Genomic DNA, 26,200 nt, shown 5'->3' on the forward strand with positions numbered 1-26,200 from the left:
GGATGTGGCAGAGAGAGGCAGTTAACAGTGGAATGCCTTCTTACACACTTACACACTCTAATTACTTCTCAAAAACTTTTTTTTTCCTTATGCTTATTATTTTCATAAGCATCTATGTGGACACTGTTCAATGAACTAGCCACTGTCATTCCTCCACTCTCTTCAAAACATAAAAATATCAGCAGCTTCTGTCAAGAAACACAGCATTATGGAGGGAGGGGGGAGGGGGAAAATCTCTCCATTCAAGAGACATATTTAGGCTGTTATGAATCATGAAACACTACTCAAAGGGGGCTGTACTATTTATATAACTTTGTATAGTGCAGATTTAAGTTTTTATTTTCCCTGGATCTAGTCATTGCGAGAAAACTAGCAAAATGCTTTTGAAATTTGATTTTTATGCATCTATTGTAAAAAATAATAGAAGCTTAAATTTTTTCACACAATTTATAATTAATTTTGTTTAAAGTTCAATATGAACAAAATATTTAACAAAAGTAAATACAAACTGTACTTACATTCTTCAATTTTCCCATGTTCTCATATAACAGAGAGGCCAAGGCACAAAGAACATCAGTCAATACCCATGCTCCACAAGACTGGATAGCTTGAATAATAAAATTTACCAGAGGCAGCAAAGCATTTGAATCCAAACATATCTAACATAAAAAAGGAAAACAAGAAGAAATGGAATGTAAACAACCAATTAGAAGTGATTTAAACAAAAAATAATTAAAACTAAATACTTATCAATCTTAAAGATCAATAAGTCCTTTGCAAGAATATATTACACTCAAGAAACTATTTCTTGTTTAATCCTTTACCTAAGTGTAAACAAACAAAGTCTGCATGTGAAGTATCTTCATGACTAGTCTACTTGTATATAAAGACTATTGACTTTGCCTCAATATCTATAATGCAAACACATTATGGGAATGGACTACTTTCAGATGACCAATTTTGAACTTTATTGAGATCTAATCAGTGGGAGCCAAACCTTGGAAGATACCAAGGTTAAATCAATGCAGTATTGCTAGGGTTCTGGGTGCCGATAGAGAGTTGAAGTTCAGAGGGCATATTGCTAAAGTGATCAAGTTAGCTCATAAGATTACTTGGCTATTGAAGAATGTGTTGATGAGGAAGTTATTGTTCTTTATAAAGCATTGACATAGCCTTTCATGAGCACTTTCGAGTAATCTGAATTACTGTGTTCAGGTATGGTCACCTGGGTTTCTTGGTAATGAGGAAGTTCTGGAGATAATTCAGAGGTGAGTGACCAAATGGCAATGGATCTCTGGAATGCTATGAAAACAGACTGAAGGTTTGCAGGCTGCAGAAACTGGTTGGGTAGGCAGAAAAGAGGGGATGTGATAGACACATTTAAGTTACTAAAAGGGTTTTATTTATAGGATAAGTAGAGGAAATAATACAACACTTGGCTAGAGAGAACAGAAAAGCAATCTTTTGAAATCAAGTAAGAGTGTGGTTAGCAAGAGCGTGTGGACTAGATTTTTTTCTGATGAGTGGTGAATGAGTAGTGAGAATCTGTTTGTGAGTGCTTTGTCAATCAATCTGTGTAAGGAAAGGTATATATAATGTATGGATCTCCCATGATTAGTCTTTGAATTCACGGAGACTCCCATGCATCAATAATCATAATAATAAAAGGAATCAATGTTCTTGTGTCTTGTTTCAGCCATATGGGTTTAGGTCATAGTGCTGATATGGTGAGTGTTATTAGTTTCCTCAATATGAACAAAATAGCATTTTTGTGAAAAAAGTTGAATTTAGTTGTTTAGTAAAGGATGTGAACAGTATTTAAGATCTGGTTCATATCTTTCACAACAGAAGAAAAAAAAAAGTGATATGTACAGTAATATGTGATATGTAAGTTCCAGGTCATAATGTTTGTTTTACAATGAAATAAATAAATGACATAAATAATTTACATCTGAGGTTAACAATAAATGTATAGACTGGTACTAAAAGTGAAACTTAATACTCAGTCAGTTAAACTTAATTTATACAATACCTTTATGAAAAATACTTTTACAAAAGAATCAATTCACTTAATTTTAATGATTATGCTCAAAAATTTTAAGTGGCCACATTAAAATAACTTCATCATTCTTAATTGTTATGCAATCAATCATATACATATCAGCATAGGCATTGAAAAATATAAAGAGGGTTATGCCACTGTATAAGGCATTGGCTAGACCAAACATGGACTATTATGATCTGGAAACAATATGAAAGGATCCAGAAACAAGTGTTCTTTACCAGGTTGGCAAAAAAAAAAAAAAGACCCAGAGAAAGACCAATATGTAGGTGGATTGATACAGTAAAAAGTGCCATATAAGACAGAAATATTAGATCTGATAATGCTGGCATTTTGACAGATAACAGATTCATTTGAAGAAAATTGTTGATCGGAAGTCAGCAATGGTGTAACTTTTTCATGTAGTACTATCATAAGATCCTGTACACCCCTGAAGGTACACACCAGGAATTTGATAATCATGAATATTAATACTTATTTCTAGCAAGTAGCAACCATTTTTAATTGGTAAACCGACTGTTGTGTGTGTGTATTGTATTCCTTGTTCTTTATTTGCTTGTTGTTTCTACACACACACTAATGATGTATTGTTATTTTCAGCACAAAATATTTGTACTTTCCTTAAAGCTTATCACTATGGTTATCACAGTAAAAAACTTATAGTAAACTTAAACTTATTTTATAATTTTGCTACAGGTGCCTTTAAATATTAGTATTATTTATTATTAGTAGTATTAATAGCAGTATCATTTATCAGATCTACTAGCAACAAAACCAATAAACAATAACTGAGTAATGTCATCAACATAACACAAGATTCAAGGATACAAGCTAATACATTATACCTCATCCAAAATCAATATTATTATTATTATTATTTAGGTCTCCATGGAGTCAAAAGACTCATCGCAGGAGGTCCTTCCTAGGAAACACAAAGTCTATCAAGACTCATCGTGGAAGGTCCCTCCAAGAAAAGTCCAATGACTCATTAAGGGAGGGTCCCTTCTATGTCATCAATACCTACATTACCTATTATATCTTTCCTTAAACACTTGCACTGAAAAAGTATTCACAGCATCTAATAATGACAGCCTATACTACACACTCACTACATGAATGCAAAGAACCTCTAAAGAATGAGATTTCCTAGGCCTTTTTTTCACTTGGTCTTTATTCACATTCTTCTTTTCACTCTTAGTTTCCTTTGTTTTTCTCTTGCTAAATATCTTGCTCAAAGGATGCAGAAGTTATTTACAGATAGACAATACCACATAGACCAATAAGGCAGTAGGGACACAAAATGGGCACTGAGCACAGTGTAGGAAATAAGGCACATGCATGGAAGCCTCTACATCATGGATTGGAAACAGCAATAGTCCATCTATTGAAATGAAACTGCATATAAGCAAAAACACAGGTAACAAAAGCACATATAACTAGAGTTACCTGTATATAATTTTCTATATTTAATTATGACTGCTTATTCAATCTTTTGAATTAGCAGTCATTCAAAAGAGTGAATGACTGCTCAATAATGTGAATGTCACTCTAATAATGTGTTTTGTCATATAACTGTGACTAAGATGTGTTGTCACTTTTACTTGTTTTTTACTGCTACCTTCTACTTTCCCTCTCTCCCTCTGAATGATGATCTTGTAACAAGTGAGAAATAATGGAAGCAATGTCTTTTTTTTATGTGTTAAAACATTAATTTTTCCAACATGTCTGACAGATTTCTCTAAAAATCATACTTTTGCTGAATTGGATGTCATCATTCCTCCACTTACCATGAAGACTGTAAGAACATCAGAATTTGCTGGTCAACATCCATTTTTCCTGTCCAGCTTCAAATCTACCAAAGTAATTCTTGTCCTCTTTCATTCCATCTACTTCTATAGCATGAGCATAGGTGTTTCTAGAACAGCTGCCTTCAATTGCTGTTTGTCCCAAAGACTATAAAATCCAGATGTTCAAAAAAACACATCAGCAAATTTCCACTTTCTATTCAACTCTTACCAATACATGACACAGACACACTATGGATTTTGCAATCTCTTATGAGCAGATTTAAAATTTAAAAAAAAAAAAAAAAAAAAAAGAGAGAGAGAGAGACTTTTATAAGATGTTATAAGAATTAGGTGGTTCATTAAATATAATTTATTAATCTCATAACATTTTGTTCTTTCCATAACAGTCATAATATACTTCTTATATTTGCATCTAGCATCGACTGTTAGCATATCCACTCTACAACCAAAGGGCTGCAGGTTTGAATCTGCCATGAGCATGGATGTTTATGGCTGTCTTCAGACAGGAGATAAATTTCATCACCTGGTGTGAGAGACCACCATCCTTCTAAGTGGATGCCCAAAGTGGCTTGAAAAAAAAAAGTTTCATGTTTTCTTCCTCTAGCATGGAGTTTTCAGATCATGTAAAAATAAAATAAAAAAATACAAAACCTATATAAAAAATTAATAAAATAGAGAAAAAAATTCCTAGTCCACCCATAGTATTAATGTACAAGTTTACAACCATCTTTCATGGGTTGCAGTCTCTCACTCACTCTCTCTCTCTCTCTCTCTCTCTCTCTCTCTCTCTCACACACACACACACACACACACACACACACACACACACACACAGATAATGGAAACTGACACGTTTTGCTTAATATGGTGTTGGTTTGATAAGGACATCTAGTACAGCCTGTATTCTTCTAGGGATAGACTCTGTCAGTGCTTGAGTTCCAAGGAGGAATTTTACACCATTCATCCGAAAGGGATCCATTCAGAAACTGAATCAATCTGCCTTTGTTCTTTGAAGGTGGGAAACATTGCTTGAGAGCTCTGGCCATGGCAAACAGGACACCTCACTGTCATGTTCTGCAAACCACTGGGTGACCACACTTGCTCAATGAATGGGAGCATTATCCTGTTGAAACATTATCATGTTTCAACAGGATAATGCTCCAACAAGCTGGCTGCATAAGAGAAAAGTGTTTCAACATGGGATGAAGATGATCACTTATGATTGAAATATAATGTGCAGCATCCACTGTACCTTTGCTTTCCAATACAACAAGTGGACCCAAACCATTACAGAACCACCAAAACTTTTCACAGTTGGAAACAAGCACTCTGGTATGCTTCCTTTGGCTGATGCCACACACGTATTCATCCATTTGCAGGAATATGTATGAAAATAGACTCATCAGACCATATCACATCCTTCCACTGTTGTGTAGTCCACTGGCTATGATCTTTGCACCATTAGATGTGGCAATGTGCGTTGATGGGAGTGATCAAAGGCTTGTGTAAGGCAACTGGACAGTGATATTCAACTCTGTGTAGTTCCTGGCACAGAGTTTTTGTTGAAATGGGTTTCTCATGACCGGCGTTGAATTTTTCACACAATTGCTCAGCAGTAGCCCACCTATTTTTTATGGTAAAGCACACTAATGTTTGAAGTCCCTCTCTTGAAGTCCTCTCTGAATTCCATTCTAACATACAAAAAACCATTTGTCTTTATAAACACATCTCTAGGAATGTCGGGAGTGTATTTGCATATCAACTGCATCTGTATTTGGTACACTCATAGATGCTGCATTGCAACTACCGAAAACACAACCTGATAGCTCAGTGTTTCCATTTTTTTGTCCATTACCTGCATGCACGCACACACGCACGCACACACACACACACACACACACACACACACACACACACACACACACACACAAACGCATTTATTTTGCTCCCACAGATGGGTTAAGGATCCTCCCCCCCAATTTTTATCAATTTTTTATATATATATATATTTTAAAGAATAAATATTTAATGACTTAAACCGAAATAAAATATGAAGCTTTAATGAAAATGATACAACTAGTTTCAGCCTTTTACAGCCTTCTTCATGTATCCACTAACGGTAGAACACAGTAATAAAAATTGAAGTTACAAAAAACTGAGAATTACAGGCAAAAAATGCAATACATAATTGACACAAAAACATTGTATTTTTCAAGTTGTTCTATCTGATGTGCTATTGTTTGTTGCATGCGAGCTTGCAAGTTCTCGTGAACGTCAGTATTGAACAACTGCAGCATGGCTATCAGGGATGTTGTAACTCAAATTGTTGCCCAAATGTTCAGGATTAAGGAGGATATCTCTGGACTCCACGAATTTCCTTTCAAACTCATCACTGCAGTGAAAAATGTTTTCGGATTTATCCCAGCAAACTGAGTGACTCTGTAGATCATCATGAGGATTGTTTGAGAAAAGAACATGACTGGATAGAGCAGATGCATGTGATCTTTTATAGGAGATGTCTCTCTTATGCTCCTCTATACAAAGTTCAACAGATTTGTTAATCTGTCCAAAATAAGGAATATTACAATCGCACCACAACTTGTAAACACCTGGATATTTCCGGTTGTGATGAATAGGCTTCGGATGGCTTATAAGAGAATGGACTTTAGGGAGTGTAGTGAAAAACATACCGATGTTGTATTTTTTAAGGGCTTTAGCCAATTTATTGGAGACTGAACTAATGTAAGGTATTGAGATGCTACCTTTAAAATCAGTAGTTTCCATAGTACACTGCCTAGGAGGATCCAGAAGAAATTTCTTAATCGTTTTTTCAGAATATCCATTTTGTTTAAAGATAAGAGAAAGGTGATTAATTTATTTTTTGAGCTCATCTGGTTCATTTAAAAGAGAGCGTGCTCTGTGTCCTAAGGCAGAAATAGTTCCGAGCTTTTGTGGTGGAAAGTGATGAGATTGACAGTGCAAATATCTGTTGGTATGAGTGGGTTTTCTGTATATAGAGATTTTAAATCTATCAGAGCATCAGTAAAAAATACATCCAGGAATGGAAGGCAGTTATTTCGTTCTAGTTCGGCAGAGAATTTTATATCAAATGCTGGTTGTTAAGATGATGAAGAAAATTCATGATCTACAGAGTCACTCAGTTTGCTGGGATAAATCCGAAAATATTTTTTGCTGCGGTGATGAGTTTGAAAGGAAAATCGTGGAGTCCAGGGAAATCCCCTCCTTAATCCTGAACATTTGAACAACAATTTGAGTTACAACATCCCTGATAGCCATGCTGCAGTTGTTCAATAATGGCGTTCACGAGAACTTGCAAGCTCGCATGCAACAAACAACAGCGCGTTAGATAGAACAACTTGAAAAATACAACGTTTTTGTGTCAATTATGTATTACATTTTTTGCCTGTAATTCTCAGTTTTTGTAACTTCAAATTTTATTACTGTGTTCTACCTTTAGTGGATACCTGAAGAAGGCTGTAAAAGGCTGAAACTAGTTGTATCATTTTCATTAAAACTTCATATTTTATCTTGGTTTAAGTCATTATTAAATATTTATTCTTTAAAATGTACCATTACAACCGTGTAGAAGCTCAGGAATATATATATATTTTGTATTTCTTAATTTTTATTTTTCATAGTTCAAAAATCATGCTCTAGAGACCAAACATAGTATTTTTTCAAGCCATATTTTTTCAGACTTCCAATAAGCAGGATGGTGGTCTCACACCAGGAGATGAAATTCATGTCCCACATAAAGACAATCACAAACATCCATGCCCATGGTGGGATTTGAACCCGCAGCCTATTGGTTGGAGAGTGGGTACACTAACCACTAGGCCAACCAAGTTGGTGCCTGGTTGGCCGAGTGATTATCACACACACACACACACACACACACACACACACACACACACACACACACACACATATAAATATAATATGCTAATCAAATAAATTATAATAAATTTAAGATTAAAATTCATGGAATATTTCTGTCTACTATTGCTAATCAAATAATTCAATTCATTATTAAAATATAAATTCAGGGAGTCGTGGTGTGTAGTGTTTGTTGAGAGCTCCTGATAAGATAAGTGTTATTTTAAGTTATCATTAACAATTTTGCTTGAATATTACGTAGTTTTGTTTGCTTTCGTATCTTAGTGTGTCTGTTTGTGTGTTTTTGATGTTGTTTGAATTATTAATTTGATAAGATATGATAGAAGTGTGCATATGGCTCTGGTAAGAAGGAAAATGGCAGCTAGTAATAATGGTTCGCCATCTTTGCTCAATAACTGTAACATAAAGGAGATTATTCAGTGTACTATCTGCGAAATGTATGCGTTTCGGAGAGCGGTTGGAGTATGGTTAGATGATGATAGTGGAGTGAATGTGTGCAGAAAATGTAAGGAAAATGAGGAATTAAAGTGTTTCAGGTCATGAGTGTGATATTTTTGTCAAATCTCAGAATGAAGAAAATAGCGATATGATAAGAAATTGCGAGGTTGTACCAGAGAGCTGTGAGGGTGGCATAGAAATTGAGAATAAAGGTATTAATACAGGGCAAATTAATGCTTTAACAGATAATAAAAAAAGATGAGATAGATGCAATGAGTGAGATCACGTGGATGAGTGGAATGATACATAGGGCAAAGCGGCAGCTGGAGCGTATGCACAAATGTCTACCAAGTGTACCAGCCAATAAAAAAAAGTATGATGGGAAAAATAAGAGAATGAATGTGAACGTAAACAAAATGAAGGAGCGAGTGCTGTATGGAGATTTGTTAGTACGGGGTGTGATAGTAGAGAATTTGACAAAATCGTACCAACCTGGTGCGACCATTAAGGACATAAGTGAGTCTGTTAGGGAGCAAAAGCAAAGGATGAAAGAAATGATAGTGGTGGCAGGTACAAATGAATTGAAAGGAGATAAAATGAAATGATAGAGGACCTTAAGGAATTGTTTGAGGTAGCAAAGGATGATTAGTCTTTTGCCGCGGTATGACAGTGAAGAGTTTAGGAGGGCCATAATTGCAAATGACTTTATGTGTGGGTTATGCAGGATGAGTGGTGTGGAATTTGTGGAGGTGTGAAGTGAGTTCGATGGGCGAAAGGATCTATATAAGATGGATGGTTTGCATTTGAATGGATTCGGTGTAAGGAGACTTAAAAAAGTGTTGTTGAATGAAGTGGATGTGCAGAATCAGGGAAACTAGATTTATTGGGGGGGGGGGGGGGGGGTAAGTAGATATGCAGACCTTAGGGAGGCAGTTGAGTGTATGAATGAGTATAATATGCCCGAGCGAATAAGAAGGACAACAAATCAAAATGGGATAGTTAGTATAAGGCATCAAAGTAGGGATGGGGCTAATTGGGGTCTGCAACTCATGTATACTAATACTAAGAGTATTAGGAACAAGAAGGAAGAATTTTTGGCCATGGTTGGCACTTCCAGACCATAGGTTATTGGCATTAGTGAAACATGGCTGACTGAAGATGATATAGCTAGTAGGATTGAATGTGAAGGGTATAGTGTGTTCAGGAATGACAGGGAGAATAAAATGGGGAGAGGAGTATTACTGATGATAGCTGATGAGCCGCAGACAAGGAGAATAGAAGTTGAATTCAGGATAGAGAAAAGAGCACATTTGAGGCCATCTGGTGTGAGACTGAGGCCAGCAGAACAAAATATACAATTGGGTGCTGCTACAGACCAGGTCATGGAAAAGATGGTGATGACAGTATGCAAAAGCAAATAGAAGAAATGAGTGGAAGGAGGGTAATTATTATGGGAGATCTCAACTATGGTAGCATTAATTGGAGGGAAGAGAGGACACATGGCAGGAAGGAATTGGATTTTATGCAGTTATTAAGGGATAACTATCTGCAACAGCATGTAATGGAAAATACTAGGGGTCAGAGAGTGCTTGACCTAGTAAATGCATCTGAGGATTTGACTGGAAATCCTCAGATCTGACTGAAATTTAACGAATAATACCATATTGCCACCAATTGGTGAGAGTGATCATAGGGTCTTGACTTGGGAGATGGCTAAAGGTGTGGAATTTGCAATTAAGACAGGGTACATGTGGAATTATCGGGCTGGTAAGTATGACAAGCTTAGGATTTTGATTAGTTCGGTGACATGGCATGTAAAACTGCAAGAGCCGATGTTGGTAGTGCATGGGAGGCAGTTAAGAAGTGTTTGCATGAAGCAATGGCTGACTGTATACCTAGAGTCCGAATAATAAATCAAGTAGGGGTTAAATGGATGAATAACACCATTAAGCTTGAGCTGCAAAAAAAGAAACAACTGTGGAGGGAATTTAAGGGGAAAAGTGACCGGCAGGCACATGAATGGTATAAAGCACAGGCCAGAAGGGTAACAAGTGTGGTAAGAAAAGCAAAAGCGGATTATGAAAGAACATTAGCCATGCAGGCTGAAGAGAATCCCAAACAGTTTTTTTGATATGTTGCAAGTAAAAGAAAAAATGTAAACAGCTGAATGATTTTCAAGAATGCCGATGGTAGGGAGGTAACCGAATCAGTTGATATATTACTGAGTGAGCACATTGCAAGAGTATATCATCCAGGTGGTGACATTGCAGAAATGGAAGAACCAACAGCTTATACAGGAATTGTGGTGAATGAAGTGGAGGTGAGAAGTCTATTACAAAACCTCAATGTCAATTCATCTGTGGGATTGGATGATATACCAGCTCGTGTCGTACGAGAAGCGGCTAAAGAATTGTCAGTGCCATTGACCATTTTGTTTAATTTGAGTATCGGGTCTGGGTTAGTCCCAAGGGGGTGGAAAGAGAACGAAATAGTTCCATTGCATAAAGGAGGTTCCAAGACTGCTGTAGAAAATTACCGGCCGATCAGCATATCAGGAATTGTTGTCAAGTTCTTGGAGGAAAATAGTCAAGAGGAAAATACAAGATTGGATAGATGAAAATGGGATACTGTACGGGGGACAGCATGGTTTTGTGAGATCATGCCTCAGTAACTTGCTCACGTTCTATAACACAGTGACGCTGAACTGATAAGGGTAACGGGTTTACAGTGATTCTACTGGACCTTGCTAAAGCCTTTGATAGGATACCACATGGAATTCTAATCAGTTAACTGCAGCATATGAGAATGGATATAGGGTTGGTGAGATAGACAGGAGGGTAGTTGATGGAGAGATTTCAGAGAGTGGTTTATTCAGGAGTAGAGTCCAAAAGACGGCCTGTGACTAGTGGTGTGCCACAGGGTTCTGTTCTTGGACCACTACTGTTTAATTCATTAACGATATAGGAAAGGATATGAGAGGAACTGTGCATCTGTTTGCGGATGATGAAAAGTTAAGCCGAGCAATAGTGAATGCTCAGGATGTCAAATTTTTGCAGGATGATTTGGATAGTTTGGAGGATTGGCTAAGTAGAATGGATTTAAATTTAAAGTGGAAAAATGTAAGGTTTTGCATTTTGGGGTGAAAAGATTAGCAGCAGTATATCACATTGGTGGAACTGTACTCCAGGAGATTGACGAGGCCAGGGATTTGGAAGTGTTGGTGGATATGGAGTTTAAGTTTAGGGGACACATTGCAAAAGTGGCAAAATCAGCTCATCAAATCCCTTGGTTGCTGAAAAACACTTTAACGAGCAGAGACAAACAGGTTATTGTTCCTCTGTATCGAGCCTTGATAAAACCCCATCTAGACTACTGTGCCCAGATGTGAGCGCCAGAGTTTCTTCTCGATGGGGAGGAGGTGGAGAGAATTCAGAGACGAGTGACCAAGATAATAGCAGGTCTATGGAATGAACCTTATGAGAACAGGTTGAAGATTTGTGGGCTACAGAAATTGGTTAATAGGCGAAAAACGAGTGCAATTTCTATGCCATACTAGACAAAAGAGATTGTTCCTAATCCTAACTAGCATTTATTTTTTGTGCTCATTTGTTCTATAGTTATCATAAATGCTGGCATATGCAAACCGTAAGATGCAATGGCTGGCCTGGTTTGGTTTATGTTTTTTGGCACAAAGACTACAATGGGCATACTGCATCATAACAAACGTTTGCAGCAGTACACAAGGTTTACAGAAAGTTACAAAAAATTAAGAAAAAGAGTATTTACACATAGACAAAATGACAGCAAAGGCTACACACAGATAGTCAAAGATACATTAGTAAATAAAAAGTAAATAAAGATATATACAAAAATGTACAAAGTTAAGTTATACAATGTCTTCGTATAAATAAAATTACAGCAAAATTACAGCTGCATAAGGTCAGATCCCATATATATATATATATTCATTTTTCTAAATTAACTGACTTAAAACCCGAGAATTATAACACAATGACATTTATTTGTAAAAACGCAACATGTTTCGTCAAGAATGACTTCATCAGGCGATAAGAACATAGAAAGATATTAAAAGACACGAAATTAACATTGACACACTCTAAAGCTATACAATTATAAAGCCATAATATTCGACTGTAAATTACAGTTATTATGAGCTTGAACTACAGTCCGAGTTAAAGTTCTATTGTTGTACACCTGTGCGTGTGTGGAATCACGCGATCTCCAGTATCTAATAGTAGAGTTGAAAGAGTCAGCCAAATTATAGCTAAGATTGTTATTCATGTGAAAAGGGTCCAAGATGATTTCTTTTGACTCGACAATGCAGCGCTCTACTTCATCATGGGAGATGTGTAGGTTTGAAGTTGATGGCCAGTTTATTTCATGTTGGTGGCTTTCGTTGTTCGTGTTTATTGAAAACAGGACATGGCTTGACAGAGCAGTTGCTCTGGTTCTCTTATAAGCAATGTCACGCTGGTGCTCTTCGAGACGTAGTAAGATAGATTTCTCTGTCTGCCCATAGTAAGGCTTTCCGCATTCACAAGTGACCTTGTATACACCTGGGAATTGTAGAAGGTTGTGAGGTTGTTGAAGCGTGATCTTATTTTTGGCATAGTCGAGAAGCACGTTTTTATGTTAAACTTCTTTAGAATTCTACTCAGCTTTTTGGATAGTGTGCTGATATATGGCAAGACGATATGACCTTTGGAGTCGTCCTGTGTCTCTAAGTTGCTACGTTGACGGTGGGATAATTGGTTGTTAATATTTTTGTTACAATGTTAATATTAATTATAATGTTAATATTAATGTACTCTCAGATGAAGAAGAACTGAAAAAGGAACTACAACATCTTAAATGGACCTTTAAAAACAATGGCTACTCTCTAAAAAATATTAACAACCAATTATCCCACCGTCAACGTAGCAACGTAGAGACACAGGACGACTCCAAAGAGCACCAGCGTGACATTGCTTATAAGAGAACCAGAGCAACTGCTCTGTCAAGCCATGTCCTGTTTTCAATAAACACGAACAACGAAAGCCACCAACATGAAATAAACTGGCCATCAACTTCAAACCTACACATCTCCCATGATGAAGTAGAGCGCTGCATTGTCGAGTCAAAAGAAATCATCTTGGACCCTTTTCACATGAATAACAATCTTAGCTATAATTTGGCTGACTCTTTCAACTCTACTATTAGATACTGGAGATCGCGTGATTCCACACACGCACAGGTGTACAACAATAGAACTTTAACTCGGACTGTAGTTCAAGCTCATAATAACTGTAATTTACAGTCGAATATTATGGCTTTATAATTGTATAGCTTTAGAGTGTGTCAATGTTAATTTCGTGTCTTTTAATATCTTTCTATGTTCTTATCGCCTGATGAAGTCATTCTTGACGAAACATGTTGCGTTTTTACAAATAAATGTCATTGTGTTATAATTCTCGAGTTTTAAGTCAGTTAATTTAGAAAAATGAACATATCCCAACCCCGAGTTAATAGTACTAATCATATATATATATATATATATATATATATGTTAAAAATACCAAGCAATTTTAAACCTGGTTTTACTCCATTTCCCAAGTAAGCAAACAGACAAACAAGTCAAGTTTGCGCCTGCAAGTGATGCAAGTCTAGCTGATCCTACAGGTAGTGCAAGACCAAGGCAACTCGTGGTAAAGGTGGCATAAGCTCCGATCACTAATCTTAATATTTACCCTTAATGCCAAAACACATCTCCAAGGAGGGGATGTATGATGTTTTGTATTAAAGGCAAGGGGTCACTACCCAGACCAGTTTCAACCTTTATTGAGGTCTCATCAGTGGGAGCCAGGCTAGAAATACCAAGATTTAGTAATACAGAGCTTATAAGTATTTTACCAGAACAAGTTACCATAAGGTGTTTTAACCTTATTAAATAAAAATCTCTGGAGAAGATATAAATGTAGAAAGTATTTTACCTTGGGTATAATAAATGTTAAAGATACCAAGCTATTTTAAACCCGGTTTTACTCCATTTCCCAAGTAAGCAATATTTCTCTATGGCATATATTAAACCAAATAAATATATATATATATATATATTTGGTTTAATCCTTTATCCAAGTGTAAGCAAACAAAGTTTGCACCTGAAGTATTTTCAGGACTGGGGCAACTCGTGGCAAAGGTGGTATAAGTTCTCATCACTTACCTTAGTATCCCATAATGCAAAGCACATCTCCTTGCAGACATGTATAATGCTACGCATTAAGGGAAGGGTCACTACCCAGACCAGATTCGACCTTTATTGAGGTCTCATCACTAGGAGCCAGACCAGAGGTGGTGATACTAAGATGGAAATCATATTTCCATATACCAGTTTGCTATGCATTGCCCCAGTCCTGAAAATATTTCAGGACTTGGGCAACTTCTTCTTCATCTCATCTGTCTAGTGATGGGTTGAGTCCCCTTTGTACAATCTGTCTCGAAATGGTTCTATTTCTAGTCTTCTCGAGCATAGTAGTGAAGCTGGAGAATTGGCCTCTTTCTTTTAAGCATCTGAGCCAACTTTTCCCCAGTCTTCGGGTGGATGCTGTTTTTTCCTATTTTTCCATTTAGCATGATATTTGGAAGTGTCTGTGAGGAGGCATTCTCTGGACATGGCCAAACCATCGGACTGTTGTTGAAGAATAATGTCTGTGAAGTTGTCCTGGTAGTTGAGATCCTGCTTTACTTGTTCTGTGGTTTTATGTTCATCCAGTGTTTTGTGTATTTTTCTTAGGCAGCACTTCCCCTCAAATGCACTTATTTTGAGTAGTTCCTTCTTAGTGAGTCACCATGACTCACTTCCATATGTTGCTGTAGGGATGATCGTGACTTTGAATAGTTTGATTTTAAGATGTTTCGAGAATTTGTTATTGTTCCATATATTGTTTAATTTATTCATGTTTGACCATCCATGAAGGAACTTTATTTTTAGATCATAATGGAGCAATAAATATTTTCATCTGAGGAATAAAGTGGATTCATTTTATTCTGCATAAAGACTTTGAATGGGTGATGTGCAAAAGGCACCAGTAGCCATTCGAACACCCTGATGGGGGTCAAACCACTGGTGTGTGTGCTCTTCTTTGCAGAACTATAAACCTGGATCTATAATCAAGTTTTGAGTGCACAAGTGCATGATAAATGCATAGTAAAGAACTTCGATCAGCATTCCATTCAGTAGAGGATAGGGTGTGGAGGATATTCAATGCTTTTTTGCACTTTTCCCGAAAATGACGAATGTGCATACAGAAAGTCAGTTTTCTGTCAAAGATAAGTCCCCGAAATTTAGCCTCTTCTGCTACTGAGATATTAGTTTTTCCCATTCTTAAATCAGAATCAAGGTGAAGGGTGCATTTCCAGCAGAAGAGTGCACACAGACAGTCTTCTCTGGTGAAAGCTTGAATCCATGACAATGAGCCCAGGAAGAGACAATTGATTGCTTGTTGGAGTTGCCTTTCAATGACCCTCATATTGCAAGAATGACAATACATTATGAAGTCATCGACATAAAGGCAATTGCTCAGGAGGAAGCTGTTCAGTGATTAAGTTCACTTTAACAACAAAAATGGTCACACTTAAGACAGAGCCTTGAGAAGAACACCCTCTTCCTGATAATATGGCCGAGATAAAGTACTTCCCACTCTGACTTGAAAGCCTCAGCTGGAAAGAATGTTTTTAATAAAAATGGATAGGCATCCCCTCAGACCTAGATTGATCAGATCTTTTAATATGCAATATCTCCAGGCTATGTTACAACTTTTTTCAATGTCAAAGAACACTGAAACCACACGTTCTTGTTTCAGAAAAGTATCTCTTATGCATGTTGAAAGTTTATTTTTCACTTAGTTAGAGTATAATAAATTTAGTTTAATCCTTTATCCAAGTGTGAGCAAACAAAGTTTGCACCTGAAAGTATCTTCAGGACTGGGGTAAGGTGATGCAACACCAGGGAAACTCGTTGCAAAGGTGTAGCAAGCTACCAACACTCCTGTCTCAGTATCTCCCTTAATGCAAAACACATCTCCTTGCGGATATGTCTAATGTTATGCATTAAGGGAAGGGCCACTACCCAGACTAGTTTCGACCTTTATTGAGGTCTCTTCAGTGGGAGCCAGGCCCAAGCTGAGACAAGCTGAGATACCAGGCAGAAGCATTCACAGGTCATCTCTACCTATAGGAGTTGCCAAATGGTGTGCCACCCTTTTTTAATAAATTACTCTGGATTTAGAGAAAGATGTTGAAAGTTTATTTTTCACTTGGTTAGAGTATAATAAATTTAGTTTAATCCTTTATCCAAGTGTGAGCAAACAAAGTTTGCACCTGAAAGTATCTTCAGGACTGGGGTAAGGTGATGCAACACCAGGGAAACTCGTTGCAAAGGTGTAGCAAGCTACCAACACTCCTGTCTCAGTATCTCCCTTAATGCAAAACACATCTCCTTGCGGATATGTCTAATGTTATGCATTAAGGGAAGGGCCACTACCCAGACTAGTTTCGACCTTTATTGAGGTCTCTTCAGTGGGAGCCAGGCCCAAGCTGAGACAAGCTGAGATACCAGGCAGAAGCATTCACAGGTCATCTCTACCTATAGGAGTTGCCAAATGGTGTGCCACCCTTTTTTAATAAATTACTCTGGATTTAGAGAAAGATGTTGAAAGTTTATTTTTCACTTGGTTAGAGTATAATAAATTTAGTTTAATCCTTTATCCAAGTGTGAGCAAACAAAGTTTGCACCTGAAAGTATCTTCAGGACTGGGGTAGGTTGATACAACACCAGGGCAACTCGTTGCAAAGGTGTAGCAAACTACCAACACTCCTGTCCAAGTGAAAAATAAACTTTCAACATCTTTCTCTAAATCCAGAGTAATTTATTAAAAAAGGGTGGCACACCATTTGGCAACTCCTATAGGTAGAGATGACCTGCGAATGCTTCTGCCTGGTATCTCAGCTTGGGCCTGGCTCCCACTGAAGAGACCTCAATAAAGGTCGAAACTAGTCTGGGTAGTGGCCCTTCCCTTAATGCATAACATTAGACATATCTGCAAGGAGATGTGTTTTGCATTAAGGGAGATACTGAGACAGGAGTGTTGGTAGCTTGCTACACCTTTGCAACGAGTTTCCCTGGTGTTGTATCACCTTACCCCAGTCCTGAAGATACTTTCAGGTGCAAACTTTGTTTGCTCACACTTGGATAAAGGATTAAACTAAATTTATTATATCTCTTATGCATGTTTCTAAGTGGATCATCAAATGGTCCAAGGTTGATCGGTGTTTATGAAAAGCACATTGTGTGTTGGAAAGAAGTTTGTTGCTTTCTGCATACCAGAGCAGCCTTACATTTGCCATATTTTCCAAGACCTTACATAGACAGCTAGTCAGAGCAACTGGGCAATAATTACACAGTCCAACACAATTTTTGCTGACTTTTATATGAGACTTGTTTTTTACTAATTTGGGTGCGCTGATTTCAAATATCAAACCCATTTTTCTCTATCACATCAGGTTTTTCCTCTATGGCATTTTCTTTTTGCTAATTTGTAAGTTTTTGATAGTTTTAAAGAGGCAGTACTATTTAGAGGATCAAAAAAATCGATTTTTTAATATTATTTTCTGAAAGTATGTACTTTTAAAAATCTGTTCCTAACTTTTTATCAAGAAATTCGAAAAATTCCCGAAGATATAGCCTATTATTCAAAGTGGTGCGCTGATCAGAATCAGAGCGCTCATCACTCTCACTTGTTAGTAAACAAATAAATGCGTAAGAACCTGCAATGGTACGTACTGGCGCTTTGAATGCGAGAGAGGCCAATAATTAGATACATAACTACTTAACAATATTCATTAAAAATTACAAGAATATTTATAAAAAAATAACAATTTTACTTACACATGAGTTTCAGGGAATAAATTTTTGTTTGTAGCAATTTCTGCTGTGTGTTCTGTTTTGGCAATCCCTTTGAATACTCCAACAGTAGTCGGCCATCATGTGAGAATCCCATCTTCCTTGGTACCGATCTTCCATAGTTTTTAAGTCTTGATGAAATCTTTCGCCTTGTTCATCGCTTACAGCACCTAAATTCTTAGGAAATCTATCAAGATGATGTATAGGAAATGAAGCTTTATGCTCATGTTGCAACCTAGGTGCTGGAAATTTTCAAGCATTGTTTCCACTAGATCTTTGTAATTGAACGCTTTTTTGTTTCCAAGAAAATTATTCGCAACCATCGTAAATGAAGTCCAGGCCTCTTTCTCAATTTCGTTCATAGAGTTGATGAAATTTGGGTCTCTCATTAAAGTTCTAATTTGCAGTCCATCAAATACACCAGCTTTAATTTTTTCATAACTAAGTCGTGGAAATTTTTCATATATGTATTGGAAACAGTCACCTTGTAAATCTAAAGCTTTAACATACAGCTTCATAAGACCTAGTTTGATGTGTAGAGGTGGGAAAATGATTTTTTCTCTGTCAATTAGAGGTTGATTTATAACATTCTGTTCTCCAACATTTAAGGATATTCTAAGAGGCCAATGTTTCTGACTCCAGTGTTGGTTTCTAGCTCGACTATCCCAGAAGCATAGAAAACACAGAAACTTTGTATATCCTCTTTGAAAGCAAAGTAAAAAGTTCACCATTTTAAGATCCACACAGATGATCCAGTTATGGTCTGTATATTTTAATAACTTCAGAACCTTTTTATTGTCCTCATATGTTTCCTTTAAGTGGACTGAATAGCCAATAGGAATTGAGCCATATATATTCCCATTGTGTAGTAAAACACACTTGAGACTTCTGCTTGAACTGTCGATAAATAAACACCACTCATTTGGATGATATTGTACAACACTCATTTCAGTTAGTAAACCTGACACATTGTTACAGTAAACAAACCCACACACGTTTAAAATATTGTACAAGATTACTTTCCCTGCTACGATAAAAAGTTATCTTCGTATCTTGCTCCAGTAAGTTTTTTTCATTTAATCTTGAAGCTAACAATTCCAATGATTCCTTTGATAGGCCCAAATCTCTTACTAAGTCATTCAATTCCGCTTGAGTAAAACGTTGCGATCCAGAACTAGAAATTAAATTTTCATTGTCTAAATCAACATCCGGGTCTTGCTCCTCAAGAACATCTGGCATATCCCGATCATGCTCGTTCTCAAGTAAAGGAAGTCCTTTATAAATTGGCACGGCTATTTCATTGGAATGAGCAACTGGCCGAATTGCTGAGTCGAGATTTGGATACACAATTTTTTTCTTATTCTTCTTATTATAACCAGAAGTCTGAACTAAATAAAAATAGCAATCATCTACGTGATTATTCGGTTCACGCCAAATCATTGGAATGCCAAAAGCTAATTTTTGGCATTTTCCCTTGCTCCACTGTCGTAAATTTTCTACACATGACTTACACACTTTATTTGGAGCCCATGACTTGTCCTGATCTGCAATTTTTACATCAAAGTATGCAAAGTACACTTTCTTAATGAAATCAGTGATATCTGTCCTTTGACTGGGAACAGTAAAGCTGCCACAAATGTAGCAGAAGGAATCTACACTATTGACACAATTTTGAGTAGTAGACATGATGTATTTTCTTCACTGCCGACTAACATGCAATTAACAAGACAAAAAAAACCAGAGACTTTATTGAAACGTTATAAGCACTCATCATACTTTCATGATCGATTAACGATTGACTGATTTCGATCGTTCTTTGTCTGCTATGATGCATATAGCATTCATTAGTTTTAGGCAGTTGTCATCACCTACTTTTCATCACCTAAATGTATTAGGTCGGTTATTGGCCTCTCTCGCATGCAAAGCACCAGTACATGCCGTTGCAGGTTCTTACACATTTATTCGTTTACTAACAAGCGAGAGCGGTGAGCGCTCCGATTCTGATCTGCGCACCACTTTGAATAATAGGCTATATCTTCGGGAATTTTTAGAATTTCTTGATAAAAAGTTAGGAACAGATTTTTAAAAGTACATACTTTCAGAAAATAATATTAAAAAATCGATTTTTTTGATCCCCTAAATAGTACTGCCTCCTTAAAACTATCAAAAACTTACAAATTAGCAAAAAGAAAATGCCATAGAGGAAAAACTTGACGTGATAGAGAAAAATGGGTTTGATATTTGAAATCAGCGCACCCAAATTAGTAAAAAACAAGTGTCAGATCATAATCAGCAGGAAAAAAAAATTTTTTTGTTGGCCAGTGTTATTAGCCTATATTGGATTTTGGGATATCAATGATAACTGGCTTATGCCAAGAGGCCAGAGACCGTTCCTCTGTAAATATTTTGTCATATAATAAGAGTAGGGGATCCATAGAAGATAATGGAAGGTGCTTTATCATCTCACAATGGATATCATCCATGCCTTCTGTGGTAGGTTGAGATAGCAAAAGAGCTCCTTTGAGTTCCTCTTTAATGAATGATTTGTTATATGGCACTATGTCTTTGGTACAGAAGCTTAATCATTATTTCTCTTGTTGCTCTTTTAATATTAAAAATTCATGGGGGTATGAAGCTGTTGCTGAGATTCTGGTGAAGTTTTCACCCAAAGTGTCTACGATAGCTTTGGGATCAGCGATGATACATCTATTATGTTCCAAGGTAGACAGCTGATGTGTTCTGTATCTACCTTTTATCCTCTGGATTTTATCCCATAGAGTTTTAGCACTAGTTGTTTGATTGATCGATGATGTAAATTGGATCCAAGATTGTTTTTGACTCTGATGTGTCGTGCTTTGGCCAAAGCATGTTTAAATGCAATTAAGTTTGTTGTAGTAGGGTATCTGCAAAATATACTCCATGCTCTTATCTTGGTCTTTTTTGGCTGCTTGTCATTCTGGAAGGAAGGCTTTGGATAGAATGGAAATCAGGATGATGTGTTTTTGGAATTGCTGTGGTTATTGCATAGACAATACAATCTGTGACATGGTGACTGCTTCAGTACTGAATTTTGCAAGATAGGAAAAAGCATTCCAGTCAGCCTGGTCTATTTTCCACATGAGCATCTGGGTACGAGAACATGGTGTTTTCATCAACAGCCCATGTGAACAGTGGAAAAAATTATTGCAGAGCAGACTGTAAGATCGATTGCACAGTAAGAGTGGGTAGGTATGTCATGGTTGTCAAGTATTCGCTAAATGATACAACCTTCCTATTCATGTTGGTACTACCCTACAGAGTGTTGTGTCTGTTAAAGTCGCCCATTAAGAGTATAGGCTGAGGTAGTTGCAATATGAGTTCGACAAGTTCCGTTTCATTGAATTCATAATCTGGTGGTAAATATATTGAGCATACTGTGATAAGAAACTCCACAGATAGATGAATCACTACTGCTTCCACAGCAGTATTAAGCTAGATATGATGAAAAGAGTGTGGCTGCCCATTAGTATAGCTACTCCACCATGAGTAGGATCATTTCTGATTCCATACTTGTGTGCTAGAATAATATTCCTGAGGGTAGAATCCTGGCTGTGTTTTAAATATGTTTCTTGCAGACAGAAACAAATAGGTTTGTGTTTCTGCAGTAGGTGCTTGATATCGTCAATATTTCTGTGAAGCCCACGACAATTCCATTGGATAAATTTTCCTATTCTTTGGACTTCATAGACTTGCCTGATTTTCAGGAAGTTGATGACTTCCTGAAAATCAGGCAAGTCTACGAAGAATTATGTCAGGTTTATATTTCTCATTAGATTTTGTGAGGTATTGACAACCGGTGTCCATCTCTCCATCTGAAAGAAAATTCAATACTTCATAACATGTATTATGATCAATGAGTGAGTTCGAGTTATTTTGGATACACCAGTTATTACTGATGTATCCATTTTTTCTGTGGGAGGATCTGGTGGTTTGTCTTACTTCTCTAGTAGAGCAAGGTATACCCGAAGAAAGCAAAGATAAAGAGCAAGAAAGAAACGGGCTAGTATCATTGCTGGGAGGTCCCCTTCACTACAAACAGGTGCCTCATATGGAGGGAGATGGCCTGGTTGGCCAAGCGTATCCACTCTCTAAAATCTGTGGGTTTGAATCCTGCCATGAGAATGAATGTTTGTGATTGTCTTCAGGTGGGAGATGAATTTTTTCACCTGATGTGAGACCAAAGCCCTGCTTATTAGAGGCCTGAAGTGCTTGAAATAAGTCCATGTTTGATCTCTAGAGCAGCGTTTCTGAATTATTTTAAAAATACAAAAAATCATATAAAATTGATAAAATAGGAAAAAAAAAATCTTTAGCCGACCCACAATACAAAATATACTATGGTTTGCAAATTTCATGGGTGGGAGCATAATAAAAAAAATAAATAAATAAAAATGTTGGTCCAAAATCCTGGGTGTTCTGTGATGACCCAGGATTTTCAGAGAACAATATTCCTTTGCAGAACAATATCAGAGAACAATGTTCTTTCACAGATCAATATCCAAAGAACAATGTTCCTATGAACTATTTGATGTTAAAATGGACTTTCATATTGATATCTGCAAATAAAAATAACTATATTTACCATCTATTGGACAGCCAAACTCTGCTGTCAATCTGAATTTCAAAATGCTGAATTCAATAAAAAATATATGAGTGCAATTCTACACTGCTTGACAAAAAGCAATTGTCTCGAATCCTACCTAGCGTTTATTTTTTGTAGGCATTTGTCAATTCACGTAAGTTATGGAGTTAAAAACAATTTCTTTTTTTTCTTTTTTCTTTTTTTTTTTTTTGTAGTTGGAGGGGCGGTTTGCTTAGCTAAACCAAAGTTTTATTATTATTATTATTATTATGCGACACCTCCAAGAAGTCCAAAGACTCATTGAGGGAGGGGTCTCCACCATTCAATCCACCAACTACAGCAAACCGCATTGTCTACACCAACACCGTCTACTGCCCACCACCGGTATTTTCACAGACAATCACAAACATCCATGCCAATGGCAGAATTTGAATCCGCAGCCTTTTGGCTGGAGAGTGGATACACTAACCACTCAGCCAATCAGGCCGGCAAGTTCATCGATTAACTCTCTGAAAATCATTAAAACTGACCTAGAAAAGTTCAATCACTTAACTCAAACCTATCTTTCTTCTTCTTCTTCAACAAACTTAAAAGCTAATTCAATACAAATTAACTATAAAGCACTTCTAACTGAATTCATAAATACTAAAACGTTCATTATTTTAATGGCTAATATAGCCTACTTTCGTTCAGGAGTGCCACTGTTTTTTTTTAAATTAGTGGCTCTTTACTCAAATCTTAGGGCATTACTGAAGTGTTATATGTAATGCCCTAAGATTTCAGTAAAGACCCAATGACATTGTAAAAAAAAAGGGGCACTCCTAAACGAAAGTAGGCTATATTAGCCATTAAAATAATAGTTTATTTTGGAGGAGTAACATGGGAATTTTCCCAGAAATAATACCTACTAAAATATTTACTTTAGATTGTAATGATAAATTTCAAAACATACCTGCTGCTTATTAACAATATTTGACACTAAGTGACAAAACTTTGACAAAAGATGATCATTCCCTTTATCTAGCAAATCAATAGATATGTTGATCAGTTCTTCTGCATCCTTAAAATATAAAATCATCTACTAAATTAATTTAGAATTTAAAAATTATTTAGAAAAGAGAACTATTACTCAAGTTTAAAATTTGTAATTATCATATCTACATAAAGAAACTTATTAAATAAATATCTACCATTATTATCACTGAACCACTGTGAAATGAAAAATCTACTCTGAAAGTTCTATTGAATATTATGCATTAAATTCATGCTCCTGGTTGCACCTCTCCTCACCCCTGTGGTATTTATTCATCCATGATCTCTTTATTCAAATCCATCCACTTTTCCTTATTCCCAACTATGTTGGGAATAAGGAAATGACTGCATCTTATTTTTGGATTCTCAACTCCATTTTGCATTGCAAAAAATATCTTTGTCATCTTTTTAATAAACTCTACTTGCCAACTTTAGGTCTCAATTTATCTATTTATCAGATCTATTATGTAATCAATTTAGGGCTAACCACATTATCCTCGAGTTACGATTGCGAAGTCCAAGAATAGTTGGAAGGTTGTGGGTGCTTAAGTGTCCATTAGGACCACTGATGATGATGATTATGTAATCTATTTATCAGACTCTGGAAATTATATTCCTCAATATATCTCGCTGTTAACATTCCATATTAATGATAATATCTTGGTTACTCACTGGACCTTTACCAGAGGTTTTCATTCCTCAAAAGTCTAAATAACTGAATCTGAACTGTGTACAGTAGTTCAGAGCTGGGTTAGACTATTTTTAGAATACTGCTGAAGCAACTAACATCTTGATGTCTGTGTATTAGATATATCATCCAAGAAAAGAATCTTTCTTCTTTCCTTTTGACAATGGCAAACATAACTGCAGTTAAAAAAAAAAAAAACTTAAAATGAAATTCATCACACAGTGAAACATCACCAAGCTTATTTGAGCCTGGGTGGCAAATGCCATGTTTTGTCTCCAAAATAGGGATTCCAGTTTCTGGCTCCCCTCTCTTCTCCATGTAATGTGAGTGACACCCATCAAGTTGCATAAGGAACATGTGTAAAGACCCAAAACCTTCTCTATTTCAAGTGTATATGTTGGTGGTGAATCAGGTTAGTCACCAGATAGTACATGTCAGTAATGAGTCAGAGATTTTCCAGTCAGCTAGTGCATAATCCTGCTTACACATACTCAGTCAGGTTATGCCTGTAGATTGAATCTGAGTAGTAGTATGTGGTGTGTAGAAGGCACTGTCAAGGCCACGGGACTAGTTGCTCTCCATATGGGTGACATATCAAAGAGTCTATCTCCACTCACTGCATATCCTCACTTTTTCCTTTTATCCAACCCTGAACCAAAAAATGAAACAGTGACAGTGGAGACACTATAAGTGAAATAAATCTCCCTCAAATAATCCAACCCAAACACAATATACAAAATAGGTCATAACCCTTACAACATAAATGATGAATGTCATCACTTACAGTTAACCAGAACCAGACCTCCTACTCTTGACAGAAACCCAATGCAGCCACATCAACCACAGTCTGCTTTCAATGTCCAAATTACACTTTGCGATTCCTTTTGCCACAAGGGTGACATTCCTTTGCACTACTTGCAAAGGAAGTAGAGAATGGCTTTTGAGCTCCTCCAGCTAAAGATTTCCTTACCTCATTCAGTAACAATTATCTGCTACATTTAATCATCTCCAAACTCCACAAATCACTTTGACCTCTTTTCCTTCCTATCCATGAAGCTCGACCTTCTTCTATCCAGCTATCCAAATAGTAAAATGATACTCCTAGGTGGCCTTAACTTCAAAAACTCCAGCTGGCTCCCCTTTTCTAATACCAATAGCCAAGCTGGATGAGATGTGAAAGTTTTTGTATAAACAATGACATAACACAAATCATACAACTATCTATCCAAATTCATCACAATCCCCCTCCACTCCCCCAGCATCTTCGATCTCTTTACAACTAGTTCTCTTTCGAGATATGGAACAGATGTCACTCTTCCCCTCCATAACCAAGATCACAACCATGTACAAGTCTCCTCTCATACAAAATATCCTCCCCAACCTCATGTTCTTTGGCACTACATAAGTACCAAGTGGGATAACTTCCAGAACTTTTACTCCTCCTTTCCATGGTTTGACTACTGCTTCTCAATTATGATCCCTCCTCCAAGAAAGTCAAAGAAATTAGCCTCGCTGGCATGAAGGCCTTCATTCCCCATTATACTACATTTGTCTTGTAGACTAAATATGGTCTTTTTTTTAAGTCACTTCATGTCTCTAATAAGCAAGTTAATGGTCTCAAACTGGATAAAAAAAAAATGCATGTGGAGTAATCATTATCATCAACCATTAGTTT

The 26,200-nt window shown here is 36.7% G+C and overlaps 1 protein-coding gene across 4 annotated transcripts in view; it reads right to left on the reverse strand.

Moving 5' to 3' along the window:
- Positions 1 to 26,200, reverse strand: part of LOC150094096 (HEAT repeat-containing protein 6) — a 446,924-nt gene that overhangs the window by 405,615 nt on the left and 15,109 nt on the right. For all 4 annotated transcript variants that reach the window (XM_090412214.1, XM_090412213.1, XM_090412212.1 and 1 more), the window contains exons 2-3: positions 23,758 to 23,865; positions 519 to 659 (exon numbers count right to left, since the gene is read on the reverse strand). In XM_090412214.1, the coding sequence (XP_090268340.1) occupies positions 519 to 659; positions 23,758 to 23,865 (249 nt within the window). The remainder of the gene's footprint in view (positions 1 to 518; positions 660 to 23,757; positions 23,866 to 26,200) is intronic.

The sequence above is a fragment of the Typopeltis vanoorti genome, chromosome 22 (genome assembly GCF_054136105.1).
Source record: "Typopeltis vanoorti isolate ZY-2024b chromosome 22, IOZ_Tvanoo_1.0, whole genome shotgun sequence".
NCBI classification, from domain to species: Eukaryota; Metazoa; Arthropoda; class Arachnida; order Uropygi; family Thelyphonidae; genus Typopeltis; species Typopeltis vanoorti.